Source organism: Peromyscus californicus, unplaced genomic scaffold (genome assembly GCF_007827085.1).
Source record: "Peromyscus californicus insignis strain IS unplaced genomic scaffold, ASM782708v3 Scaffold_16__1_contigs__length_79575227, whole genome shotgun sequence".
NCBI lineage: Eukaryota > Metazoa > Chordata > Mammalia > Rodentia > Cricetidae > Peromyscus > Peromyscus californicus.
The window spans coordinates 57,437,597-57,452,164 of record NW_026294458.1 but is presented as its reverse complement, the minus strand read 5'-3'; the positions used below and the strand labels follow the sequence as shown (position 1 = coordinate 57,452,164).

General features: G+C 39.5%; 1 protein-coding gene across 1 annotated transcript; it reads right to left on the bottom strand.

The window, feature by feature from the left end:
* Positions 1-1,805: 1,805 nt before the first annotated feature.
* Positions 1,806-10,720, bottom strand: Rbm11 (RNA binding motif protein 11). The gene is made up of 5 exons (XM_052741011.1): positions 10,523-10,720; positions 7,014-7,176; positions 5,273-5,345; positions 4,663-4,759; positions 1,806-3,067 (listed from the first exon to the last, which is right to left on the bottom strand). The coding sequence occupies exons 1-5, from the start codon at positions 10,616-10,618 to the stop codon at positions 2,789-2,791; spliced, it is 708 nt and encodes a 235-aa protein (XP_052596971.1). The 5' UTR covers positions 10,619-10,720; the 3' UTR covers positions 1,806-2,788.
* Between the last annotated feature and the right edge of the window lie 3,848 nt (positions 10,721-14,568).

Below are 14,568 nucleotides of genomic sequence, written 5' to 3'. Positions count from 1 at the left end.
TGTCTTTTTAAATAAGCAATAACTGATGCTTTGCTCACATGTGTAGAAGCAGAGGTCGACTGTGGACAATGGAAAGCCCTAGGCAGCTGCAATCAACTGAGAGTGGCATTCTGCCAGCTCTTTACCTTGGGACTTGGCTGCACAGCAGCCCTCTGGCTTTTTTCCTCCTGGAGACCGGCAGGAATGGGAAGCACACAACCAAACCACCAGAGTAGCAGATATTTAAACCACAGCTCACCGAACCTCACAGTCCACCATGAGGAGTTTGCTTCAACTTTCCATATTTAAGTAGACATGAAACCGAGAGAATTGTGTCACCTCTACTATATTTTCAGTGTGTTCACATGAAAATATAAGAGTCTAATTTTCATTTGGACGTGTGTTTGGCATCAGAAATACTTCAGTGTAATGGGAGCATGACCAGGGACTGAAGTCAGGCACCGAAGCAAGACCATTGTGGAAAATTTTGAAAAACTGATCAGTATGAGAACACTAGCCAAAACTGAGCAGGAAGAAATATCTGGGGAGAATTTAGACTAGAAAGGAAAGTATAAAGTTTGTATTCCTAATGAGACAACCTAGTGAGTATGTGTACCAGATAAGAAGGAAAATCTAGGTACAATATCGGAAATATTGTCAAGAGAGAAATCTTTAACCATGCATTAAGCAGCTGAGGATGTATTTGCATATTAATATTTTTAACCTGACCAGTATGGAACAATGTGTAGCAATTTTCAGTATTTTTAAGCCATACACAATAACAAAAATCAACTGAAACAGCATTTTGTAATGTTTCAAAATTATTGCTTATAAGTGCATTTAACAGTGGAATTTTGTAGGTGTCTTTTGCCTACACAGCTAACCCATAGTACGATGTATTTCTTCTGCAGATTTAGTGTGTGTTTGCCATTAATTTCTAGTGACACTTTTCTCCGCTATGCTACTGCTTGGTATATTAAAAATTAATTAAATTATTGAATTGAGAATGTATAAAGTGTCTAGTTTCATTTTTAGGTTATAAATTTGTTCTTGTATTTGAAGTAGATTATGAGATTGGAGGACAAAAATTGGGAAAGGAATCCCTGTGAAACAAATTCTACTAACAGTTCTTCATCTAAATACATAGCATTTGGAAAATCGACAACTTAAAATTTTGGAGTTGTACTAAATATTGGCACTTAAAGACATGTTTTATAATCTTTAACAAAGAAAGACACCACAGTGAAAGTGACTTTGCTAGCATTGTTTAGCTGAATGGCTGACTAGCTGAGAATTGATGCTGAGTTAATTTTCTGTCTCTGATGGAAGAGTTAAAGAACATTTCCCAGTTGGAACTTGTTAGATCATGTACTGCTTCAACCTGACTTTCTTACACATGCTAATCTTAGTTGCTAAGAAGCATTCTTATACATAGCTCTGCTACTGTGCCAATCACATTGGCCTAATTTATGTCCACAGTAAATTACACATGTAGAGGAAAATTGAAGACAATGAGTTTAAATATGTTACTATCTATTTATGAAAGAATAAATTTTACCTTGGCCATGATTCCAAATTGCCAAAATATGGGTTTAAAAGACAAATAATGCTTTCACATTTAAATATTGAAGAATGTAAAAACCACTTAAAGTTCCATGCAGCTGAATTTAGGTTTTCATATTGATCAGATGGAAATAGGCTTGTATTTGTTATAACTGCCACTGTCTTGTACACCAAGAGTGAAAATTCAGTTATTTGTCTGGTGAAACATGTTTTTATTCTTTTAAATAAATAATACTTATGAAAAAGTAAACAACATGCAAAAGTAACATCCATGTGTGGTTCTTCTTATTGAACTGAGTAGATAAATCCAAGTGAGTTTGCCCAATTCTTTCAATTAGCTTTAATAAATACATGATTCTCATAATTTTGATTAATGCTGAATAAAATTGACATCCACCATTCATTTTACATGTAGTCCATTTATCTCCTAAAATAAGTGAATTAAAAATATAGACCTGGAAGTAGGCACTAAATAGATGATGATACATCATTCTATACACATGCTCATCATGGCAATTCACACATTTCCTGTGTATTTCCACCCTTGCTGGCAGAAGTGGACAGTGGATACTGACATCATTGACTGATTTTTTTTTTTCTCACTACAAACCATAAATGAAATGTAAAGAATTAGGTCAAATACAATCATGAAAAGAGGGACTATCATGTGGCCTTCCCTTTAAGCATACCACAGTTGTCTTTCCTTTGGTATTACAGTCAGGGTCATGTGAAATCAACCCTGCTAGGGATGCTTAGAGAAATCACATTTAGGCATAAAAACAAAGTGTCAGTTACAAAGGGAACTGCAGCCTCCTCACTACGTATCCCTTAGACCATGTTGTTTTTAAGTATTCCCATTAGCTCTCCCAGCGATCTACATCTGAGGCCAGCCCACTTGTGGTTGGAAACCTTAGGGAGACTCTAGGGAGAGCATCGTGGTTAACCCTCAAGGGTTCAGAGAGTGGCTTTAGAACTCGGTCAAATTTCATCCTCAGCTCTAAAAATAAGATGATGTAAAGTATATTCTTCTTGACAATGGGCCAAAAATAACCTTGCAAATACAAAAGTAGTACATTATATTATTGTTTAAAGACTTTTTATCATTCAGGGCAAAAACTGAACAGCAAATCACAGAGTCATATTTTCATATGTGTTTAAAAAAAGACAAGATGGCCAAGAAATGGGTCATTTGGTACAACAGATTTTTTTTTTTTAGAGAGAGAGTTGAGCACAGTGCAGATAAATTTCACTGGTATTTCTTCTTCCTTTTGCATTTCTGGTGTTTCTGGCTCCCTTCATTCCCTCTCTTGTCTTCTGAGCTACTGTCGGTGTCACTGGCCTGCCTTTCCCTCTTTCGCTTGTTCCTCTGATAAAGGTCAGGGTCACTTGGTTGCTGGTGAGTCCACTCGTAGGAGCTGGGTCCAGCCTCGAGGTTTAAGGAGCGCGATCCAGAGGCACTGTTGGGAAGGGATGCTGTCATGTCGTAGAAAGGAGGCTGCAACATTGGACTGTGGGTGTGCCAGTGCTGTGAAGAGAAGACAGGCATGAACACACACTCAAAATGTGGAGAGAAAGGTAACAACTCCCAGGCCCTTGCAGACAGCAGTCGTGGGCCGAGCTGGACCTGGGTACAGTGGCTGTATTGTACAGGGGTTGTGGGTATTGCTTCATCTGGGTAACAGGAAGCGGAAAGACTAAAGGTTCCACATAGTTGACTGCCACATTGATTAGCAGTATCCAGAAGAAATAGTATGCAAAAATACATAGGTAGTCTGTAAATATAATATAAAAGGAAAAATAAATAGATAAAACAGTATATTTATTTATCCCAATACATATTCAGGCTACATATTCAGGCTATTGTCATTTAACACCTTTACCAGTTAAGGAGATTTTTTTTTTTCAGAGCTGGAATATTGTGCTACACAGGCACTCTACCACCGAGGTACATCCCTAGGGAGATAGTTTGCTTTTATTTTCAGGGGGGAGCCTTCTCAAATGTTCACAGTTTATCCTACTTGGAAGCTAAACCACCATTGAAGTTATTTGATTTGATGTAGACTTACATAAAATTTCTAACAGAAATATTTATAACTACCATGTTCCATTTTCTTAAAATATACATAGAAACTTCCCAATATGTGGTACACATACTGATTTTAAATTTTAATAAAAATTAAAAGTGGTGTAGGCACAAGTGAAGCTGAGAGTTCCCACGTTGTAAAGAGACATAATTGTCACTTTTTTAGGTCAAGAAATGCTCCTTGTGTTTTAACAAATTAGCTGAAATTTCTGACTATTTTAACCAGAGGATAGGATTACCGTGAGACAATCTTCCCACGCAAGCTCAGCTGGACCAAAAGATAAAAGATCCTGGGAGACTGTAGAGTCAGGTGAGACTTCCTTGCTGATATGTATCTAGCCATCATTTAGGAAAGTTTTCTCCAGAAGTGAAAGCATCATTTTCCAGGAAATTCCCTGACTGCTTATGAATTGAAAATGGATGTTAAAAAAAAAAACCTAAAGCTTATATATATATGTTAGGTATTCATAACAGCTTCTGAATAAAAACAAACAGAAACAAAACAACAAAAGTTAGTCTCATACCTGTCACTAGTAAACCTATGGTTTGCTGAGTAATATCCCGGAACTTACATTATTTCACTTATAAAACAAAGAGTTGTGAGGAAAATATTCTAAAATCAAAAACCACGATTAAGATTTCTAGGCTACAGCCAAACTATGGAGACCTTTAAACCGCAGTTCCTTTTAGTAACTGAGAACTTTCAAGCGGCTTTTTAGACAAAAATACTTAAATGTGATTGATGGTCACACATTGGATATTACACACTGGGAGAAAATCTCCTTTCCTAAGAACATCTTTGGCAATGGTCACTCTCTGGGGATGTGGGATTCAAGGGTTACTTGGTTACTGCTGTCATTGCTATCAACTGCCTGTTACAGCTGAGCACTGAGGTCTTCCGCACAGGATTTCTCATGACCATGTCTGAGCATGCGCTGGGCCACAGTCCGCACTGGTGCCAGGTCCAGATTTCAACACAAAATATTAAGGATGGGGTTTGTAAATTGTACACTGAAACAAACGCATTTCACACGTACCGTCTTCTGAAAGAAAAAATACTCTTGAGGTAAAGCAGCATTCGCAATTGGGAAAAAGTGCATGGGGAACGAGGATCTGCCCAGCATTTCATCATTCCTTTGGAAAGAAGAGAAACAAGGGCATCTTAAATTTCCAAGGTACAAAGGTCATTTTCTCATGAAAAAAAAAATTGACTGCCTTATGTAAATAGAAGAGAAGAGTTCTCTGGTAGCCTTTAAGAATAAATGCTTGGAACATACACAAATAATGTATTATTTCACTGATGATGTAATGACATGGTATTACATTAATTACTTAGTTATAAAGTATTGAATCTACAATATTTAGAATCACATTTGGCTTTCTATAAGGAACACCTTAGGTTATGTTACATTTGATAAAAGGAAACACTCAGATATGAACATAACAAAGCAAATGCCTTGCACTCACTAAAAAAAGATCAGTTTTCTATAGCTAGAAAAGCAATGTGGAATTTCTATCACTTTAGTTTTTCTATCTTTACAATTTAACTAAAATGTTATGTGCCTAGACTGCTGTTTTAATATACTTGATGTCTGACAAATTAAGAGAATAAAGCCCATATTTATTAAAAAACATGCATTTGATTACCTGAAGCTGTGTGAGTGTATCTTAACGCAGCTCTCAAAACTTTGGCTAGCTGGTTCAGAAGAGCGAGAACTACCTTTAACGAGACAGAATTAAAGAAAATAAAATAGAGAAGAAATATTATTTCATGACACAATTATTTGGAGTTTGAACATTCTAGCATTAGGTCAAAAAGTCATCCAAAACCTCAAATCTGGTAGTTCTGAATGATGGCTCAGCATTTGAGAGACTGAGGCAGGAGGATCCAGAGTTTCAGGTTAGCTTGAGATGTATATACTGAGACCCTGTTATATAAAAACCAAACAAAACCAAATATAAAACCCTACCTTTTTAGCATTCAAAATTCTGTCCTAGTTAAGACATATGCACATAAAACTTATATCTAGATTCACATTTACAGATTTTCTACAGGATTATAAATGACTGGGTAAAAATTGAACTGTGTCCAAAAGCCATGGACAGATATGAAGATTATTACACAGGCATGGGACTATGTGAGATATATAATGTTGTTTTATTGCACATTACTATAAATTAAAAGTGGCACACTATCACTGACACTTGCTTCCAGAGTACAAAACATGAGTTCCCTAAGCATGGACAAAAGCCAACTCAACTTTGCACAAAATGCATCAGAACATAACACACCCAAGATTATTCTACCAATTGGTAGAGAGGTGGCGGGGGGCGGGGGGCAAAGAGAAAGGCAGAGACAATTTTCCTTTTGCAAGAAGACATGGTTTTTGTTACTGCTGACTTTAGTAGATCAATAATAATAATAATAATAATAATAATAATAATAATAATAATACATCAATAAGCCAGCACCATCCTGGGTAGGCCCCAGAGTTACATAGATACCCTCCATCAGTCCTTTCTCAGGCTGCAAACATTCTCTGTACTTCTTATTCATAGATGACTAGTTCATGATGTGTATAGCAGATGTCTTTTAAGTTTTAAATTCAGGCGCTAGAAATGTTCATAGAATGGTTTCCCAAGAAAGACTAACTGGGAAGGACTTTCTTCAAGATAACAGGTACTTGAGCAGTGTCAAAAAGGTAAAACAGTCTCATTATAAAATTTAGTTATTAGTTTTTAATTCATGTAGATTTTCAAGTTGCTAGCAACCTTTATAGGTACTTCTTGCTTGGTTCTGAAATAGAATTTTAAAAGTTTTGATACAGAAGAGAAAAGGTTGGTTTGGTAATTTGGTAATGTGTAATTAATTACACATTAAACATTAGATATGTACCCACCTCCAAAAGAAAAAACAACAGTGATGACGAGACACTTTTTATTGTCCTATATTATACAGAAAACAAAATGATTAAGTCCTTGAGAATAGAACCAACAAGAAAGCACATTTTGAAGACTGATGGGTGACAGAACTTACCAGATACTGCAAAAAATTAGTAGTGATGATAGAGATATTTTTTATTGTCCTACACCAGGGGTTCTCAACCTGTGGGTCAAGACCCCCTTGGGAGGTCACATATAAGATATCCTGCATATCAGATATTTACATTACAATTCATAACAGTAGCAAAACTACAGTTATGAAGTAGTAATGAAATAATTTTATGCTTGGGGGGGTCACCACAACATGAGGAGATGTATTCAAGGGTCGCAGCATTTGGAAGGTTGAGACCCACTACCCTAGATTATATAGTAAACAAAACGCTTAAGCCCTAGAGCACAGCAGTAATAAAGCACACGTTGAAGACTGATCAGGGACAGAACTTACCAAATCGATACTGCACATTAATTGGTCTTCCATACAAACGAATCCCATTCAGCAAAGCTATGGCATAAGACACAGATTCAGGATGCTTGAAGCAGACAAAACCAAAGGACTTTGGCTTTCCATCTCTATCTTTGCAAAGAGTCACTTTAGTTAGTGGCCCGGCCTGTAAGAAACTAAAATTATTTTCTCATAAATCCAAAGATTTTGTTTTTACATTAAGATAAATTAAATAAATTCAAGTTTGACTACAAAGAACAGTCATAAATAGCTCCACATATAATGCATCTTCCCAATAAACAGCACAGCTACTTACTTATGCAAACTTTCTAGCTCATCAAAACATTTATGGAAAAGGAATTTACAATGTATAGTTCAAATATTACAAAGAAAGAAAGACTATCTTTATTTTCGGCTTTACAAATCAACTTAGAGAATATTTGAATCTCAGATTAAGATAGAACTACCTCTTTGCACATATTAGCCGTATTTAACTGAAAAGTAAATTGTAATGAGAAAAATCATGTTGGTTGAATTGGTTGCTGTCAAAAAGTACGGCGACATGACAAGATGGACTCATTTTTCCTGCTTAGGAACTGCAAAAGGTCTAGGGTGTTGGCTCAGTGGGGAAAAGTGCTGCCACTTTAGTGTGAGGACTTGAGTTTGAGTCAGCAGAATGCAAATTCAGAAGCTAGAGGATAAGCCAGCCTGGGGTATACACAGAAAACATGACTCAAACAAAGGGGAAACTCAAGGACCAACTTAAGTGTTCTCTGACCTCCTTATTCACAGACATGAATGCTTGTATACACACACACACACACACACACACACACACACACACACACACACACACGTGTGCGCTCATATGTACACATACCTGCATATACTACAGTGTTTCTAGGAGAAACTAAATCTATTATGCATTTTGATTCAGTAACACTGCTTCATAAATATGCTCATAGGAAATCTATCTGATTATGTTTAAGAACTGGTAGAATAGGTAAGCTATTCATAAGAGAGAACAATTTAAAAAGTAGCAACTAGAAATATTATTCCGTGGTGAATTCTTAAAACAACATAAAATACCACAAATTTTAAGTTTCAGAATTTGCAGCTACAAAAACTGTAGTGCATAATACAAAGCAAGGAAACAAAGCTAAATATTAGTGAACAGTGTTAATCACACCTCAGGGGAAAAAATACATCAATTAATTACCTCCATCATTGGAGGATATGTTCACAAGGCCGGAACGGACTTAGAGCTGCATACTTTAATAATTATTTTTCTCTGCAGAGTTGGATAAATATACACATAGTTGCCTTTTATCCATAAGAAGGTAATGCCATGCTTAAAACAGTGCTGTACCTTCGATTTCAGTCTTTCTTCTCTGAATGCTTTGCCCAGGGATTAGCTCATGCTCCCTTTCTCTGAACAGGAGGAAGTTAGGGAACGATTTCCCCATGGCTGCCTCTCTATGAAGACAGCTTCCTGAGATGCTGTGTCATGGAACTTCATACTCAATACATTTGAAACTGCAATCATTGTCTTTCTCCTACTCTAAATCCCTAATATTTCCTGGTAAAAAGGACAAAAATGTATTTGAATTTAAAAAAGGATATTGAGAAATTTGAAATAGATTATAAAAAATTCATATAGTAATAAAGGAATTATTCTGTGTTCTAGTTTTTATTTTCCTCTACTAACATTACAGTATGCAGTAGCATACAAAGACAAGATTTACTTATAAACCTAAGCCCAAACTCCTTATTTCCTGAGTGCTGGCAGCTGAGCCTAGAAGCATGTGAATGCCAGGCAAATGCTAATCACTGACCCACACTCCCAGTTCCTATATAATATTTTTAAAGGTAAAATTCAACTGGCTTTTCTGAAACCAATAATTACATGACATTCTTTTACAGTCAGAAGGAGACATTTTCAGGGCAGCTGAAATGGGGTTTTGCTCCTTGCTCCTGTTTCTAATCTTACATCTTTCAAATGATCCTTTACATTAGCAGACTCTCCATGGGCAAAGTGAAAACATAGGTTTACTGCTCGACCCATTAAACAGGATCTAAATTTTAATCAAGGGGGAAAAGGAAGTCATAAAAGAAGTAAGGAACTCCTATATATTGCCTTTCCTATGCACACAACTGCTGCGGACCTAGCTCTTCCTGACTAGATAGCTCAGGTGTCAGAGGATTTGCAATCCCACAAACCATCACTCCTCACCGTCTCCCTTGGAGGCTCAAGAGGAAAGCTTTCTGGAGAGCTAAACTTACTCCTTTTCCCAACAGTGATTTTCAAACCCTATTGGGTCTTAAAATAACGATGTTTTTAGAGGGAAAACTTTTAAATGGCAATGGATAAAGATAAAAGTCTTAAATATATAATTTTAAATAATAAAAATGTTAATGTTTAAAAGGGGAACTCTCCATGGGTAGCAAAGGCATGCTTTACTAGAGTTTAGAGACAAAGTAAGTACTTTAAATATTATTTAAAACAACAACAACAAAAAATCCTTCCATGGCTAGTATCCAAACTTCATTCTCCAAATGCATCTCTGTTATTGTGTCCCTGAGAATTTTCCCTTATTTTGAAAATTCAAGTCACTCTTGATTTCTTTTTATTATTCTATTAATAATAATATTTATTATTAGTATTATTACCAATAACGATAGTCCTATTAGTAGCAGTCAACAGCACTGGCTGTAGCTGTTTTATTGAGCTAAGTTAGTTTCTGGCAATTATATTACATTTCAGACCCTATTACTCCCATTTGACATTATAGGGCACCACATACGGAGACTCAAATATTGACTGAATCCCCCACCCCCACCCAGCCACACGACCTCAGCGCTCTTACTGTCAACAGCTTTTGCATACTATTTACCTGTCTGTTTTGCAGATTGACATAAATCATGGGAAACAGTTCGGATTTCCCCCGTTAAAGCCTCCTGTGGGCACTTGAGTTTGCTCTATTATTCTGAGTCATTAACCAACTAGATGAGGGGCTGAAGACGCCCCTCTCATAAAGCTCCCTAAGGAGCATGACCAGGGAACCCAGCAGTTAGTCACCGAGAATTGATTGCCTAGCATTTCAGTAATCACTTGTATGATTCTAGAATAAACAGCTCTCCCCATCAAAAGGCTTGGGAGAAAGGGTAATGGCCAGGGACGGGTATCATTTTTTTTTTTTTTTCCAGGTTGGACATAAGGGTGCTTACTATCCCATGAGGACAGTGACGGGGTTGTATTGTGTGCCCGCAGCACATCCAGGGCCCGCAGAGGCTCGGGGAGCCCTCACCAGGGGGGCTGGCAGGCTGGAGGGCAGGGCTGGGAGGTCGTTGCCCACCCGGGGGCTGCAGAGGAGGCGGGACAGAGAAGCCACTCATCCCCGGAACGAGCACTTTGTGTGTGCTGCCCAAGCGAAGGAAGGGAGACCCGGGCTCCGGTGGGGCGGGGTCCCGGGGCTCCACAGCCGCCGCCCGGCCTTCCCCGCGGACGGTACCTGAAGGAACAGCTCGTAAAGAATCTCTTCCCGTACTCGGGCCTCTAAATTGCCCACAAACACGGTCCTGTCAGCCTCCTCCTGAGCCGGGAACATCCCTGCGGTCCCCGCAGCCAGGGAGAGGGGAGGGAGGGGAGGGATGGAAGCCAGGCCGAGGCCCCGCCCCCTCGCTCCGCTTTCCTGCGCGGCCCCGAGAGGGCAGCGGAGCCGCCGGAGCCGGACGCGCGCCGGGAGGGGGCGGGGCGGCCACGCCCACACGCCCCCCCCCCGCGGGAACCGCCCACCACCCCGCCAGCCCCGCCCCCATCCGGCTGGAGACCCCGCGACTGGCCTGAGGGCTTCACCTGCATACTTGGCACACAGTGCCCCTGGTCTCTTCCTGAACGAGATTAAAGATTAATTTTAGGTTCTTTCAAGAACATGTTTGCAATAACATGACTAGAAAGGTGATTTAAGATGGACTAACGTCACTATAGGTATGCTTAGAGTAATGTGAAAAGTTAATTTGTCTCTAAAGAGTAAATGGGAAGATCACTAACACGGTAAATTTGTTATTGTTAAAGTACAATCTAAAGAAAACTACTTGCATAGATATTGATAGCAGAGAGAGTTAAACTTAGTATTTATTTATCCTTTAAGTGATCCCAAGACAGGTCTTTGAAAATATTATGTGGGCTCTGAAAGGTCACTGTACTCAGGAAAACACCGTGAATCATTGGAAAATGACTACCGAGGACCCTAAAATCGTCCGGGAAAGATCATTCAGTAATCAGATCACGACTTGGTCTTTAGTTGGTAGAGAGATGGGAATTTATGAGACCTGCTTCTGCTTGGTTGATTGATCAGAAAATTCTTTTCTAAAGAAAAGGAAATAGTTGAGAAGCTCTTACAGAAATGTTCAACATCCTTAGCCATGAGGGACATGCAAATTAAAACTACTTTGAGATTTCATCTTAACACAGACAGAAGGGCCAAGATCAATCAGACAAATGACAGAACATGCTGGCAAAGATGTGGGTAAAGGGGAACACTTACCCATTACTTGTGGGAGTCCAAACTGTCTCAGCCACTATGGAAATCAGTGTGGCAGTTTCTTAGGAAGATCTGCCTCAAGATCCAGCTATACTCCTAGGAATATACCCAAAGTACCCTACATTCTACTACGACATCATCCATGTACATTGTTGCTCTATTCATAATGGATAGAAATTAGAAACAGTCTAGGTGTCCATCAACTGATGAATAGATAATAAAAATGTGGCACATTTATAAAATGGAATATTATTCTGCTGCTAGATGTGAAATTAGGAAGTGTCCAGCTAAAGAGATGGAACTAGAAGCAATCACCCTGAGTGAGGTAACACAGACACACACACACACACACACACACACACACACACACACACACACATACACACACACAAAAAACCAAGGAGACACACACACACAGAGACACACGAAAACAAACGTTTCCTATTGTGTGTTTTCTCTCATGTGTGGATGTTAGTTTTCAAGCTATCAATATGTATGCTATAATCTGAATAATCATAGAGACATATACTTAGTATGGAACCAGAAGGAAGAGAGAATATTCCAAGGAAAGAAAAATAGAATATGGTGTTAACAGGAGAGATAAAGGAGAAACCAGAATAGGAGTGCTAAACGGGGAAGGGGAAAGAGCAGAGTGAAGAGGAAGTATGGGGATGCTGAAAGCATTTGAAAAACCTATGGGAACCTACTACTGTAGAACCTTACAAAATTTATACATACATATATGAAAGAAATTTATATAGAGTCACCAACTAATAGGAGAGATAATACTCCAACTGGACAACTTCTGCCACCAAGTAAAACTCCCAGGTCCAGGGATGGGTTACAGCTTGTTGAGTCATTGGCCACAGGGATCTATCTCTACCTGTCATCCCAAATAGCGTTTGCCAAGGCTATCGGTTGTTCTTCACAGCTTGATGGTTAGATCCTATTGCTGAGGACAACATTGACCTCATCAAACACACAGAAGTTGAGCTGGTTCCCCCGCTGGAAGCTTCACCCTTCCCGAATAGCATTCGTGGTGCTGGAACTTACTCTATAGAGTAAGGAAAAAGGTAATCATCAATATTACCCAACTATAAACCCTGGGACCTATAACAGTGAACTGCCCACGAGATATACTGGTACAAGAGTGGCACAAGCCGGGTGGTGGTGGTGGTGGCGGCGGCGGCGGCGGCGGCGGCGGCGGCGGCGGCGCACGCCTTTAATCCCAGCACTCGGGAGGCAGAGGCAGGCGGATCTCTGTGAGTTCGAGACCAGCCTGGCCTATAGAGCGAGATCCAGGAAATGTGTAAAGCTACACAGAGAAACCCTGTCTCAAAAAACCAACAAAACAAAACAAAACAAAACAAAAAACCCAAAACAAAACAAAGAAAAAAGAGTGGCACAAATGTCATGGGATCACCAACCACTTTTTGATTGGATTTAAGGTCCACCCAATGAGACGGGACTCCTTCCTGACATGACTAAAGTGGCCAAGAACCCGATTGGATAGCTTATAGACCTACTTTTATTTCACAACTCTCTGACTCTGAATGACATACTGTTACTACTCATAGATCAGCGCCTCACTCAGTCTTCACCAGAGAAACTTTTTCTTCCAGTAGATGGGAATTAACACAGCGACCCACAACTGGACCATGTGCAGAGAGGTAAGTGACTTGACAGCAGTCAGTCCTAAAGTGGATGTCTTCAAAAGCCCCTCCCGGTTGAGGCTCAGAGATCGATGAGGGAGAAAGACTTGTAAGAGCCAAAGATGGCGGATGGCTCCAAGCCAACAGCAGCATCTGCATACCACAGGAGTGACAAACAGGAAAATCACAGAGACTGTAGCAGCATGCAAAGGACCTGCACAGGTCTGAGCTAGATGGGATCCCAGCACTGACAGGGGGAAGTTGACATGGCCCTCCACCTAACCAGGAAGCAATTTGTGATTAATACCTGCTAGTGTTGCTAATGTTTTCCTGCCTGGCCCACAGTCAGGACAAGTTTCTGACACCCGCCAGTCCCATAGCCATTCAGACCCGACCAAGTAAACACAGAGACTTACATTGCTTACAAACTGTATGGCCGTGGCAGGCTTCTTGCTAACTGTTCTTACAGCTTAAATTAATCCATTTCTATTAATCTATACCTTGCTACGTGGCTTGTGGCTTACCGGTTCTTTACATCTTCCTTGTCCTGATGGCGGCTGGCAGTGTCTCTCTCACCCAGCTTCCTGTTCTCTCAATTCTCCTCCTTGTCCCGCCTATACTTCCTGCCTGGCCACTGACCAATCAGTGATTTATTCAATGACCAATCAGCAACACATTTGACATACAGACCATCCCACAGCATGCTAGCAAAGGGAAATTCAGTTTTCTCCAATGTAGTTGTCACTGGTGTATCAGCCCCAATCCAGGGCAGGCCCCATGCCCAAGGGTAATTGTCCAACACAAAACAAACTCCCTTTTTGTGGGCTTTTTATTTTGCTTTGGCATTTTTGTCATACTTGTTTTTTTAATTTATTTTTTAGTTTTTGTTGATATACGTGTATGCATACATACACACATACACACACAAACACACACACACACATATGGAGACAGAGAAAGAGAGAGAGAGAGAGAGAGAGAGAGAGAGAGAGAGAGAGAATGAAGTTGGGTGGGTAGGGAGCTGGAGAAGATCTGGGAGGAGTTGGAGGAAGAGAAAACATCATCAAACTATATTGCATAAAAGTATTTTAATAAAAAGATACATTTTAGGAAAACTTCATTTCTTCTCTAACTCTGACATATTTAGTTGTGTGAGTTGGGCAAATAACGACTTTGGAATTCAGATTGTTTCTAAGGAATGGATTGGATCAAATGAATTATTTCATCCAGCATTTAGTTTTTGAATTGCTTCTTAGGTGTCAGGAACTGTTTTTAGTCCCCAGAACAAAGGTCACTATAGAAATCTGGATAGTTGGAGAGACAGGCTTTATCTAGATAATGCAGGTTCCAGTAGCTTTAGTA

Coding starts and splice junctions, on each gene's coding strand:
- Rbm11 (XM_052741011.1), bottom strand. CDS start 10,618: ATGTTCCCGGCTCAGGAGGAGGCTGACAGGACCGTGTTTGTGGGCAAT. Junction 7,177..10,522: donor TTTACGAGCTGTTCCTTCAG/GTACCGTCCGCG, acceptor AGTTTCTTACAG/GCCGGGCCACTAACTAAAGT. Junction 5,346..7,013: donor TAATGTGCAGTATCGATTTG/GTAAGTTCTGTC, acceptor GTCTCGTTAAAG/GTAGTTCTCGCTCTTCTGAA.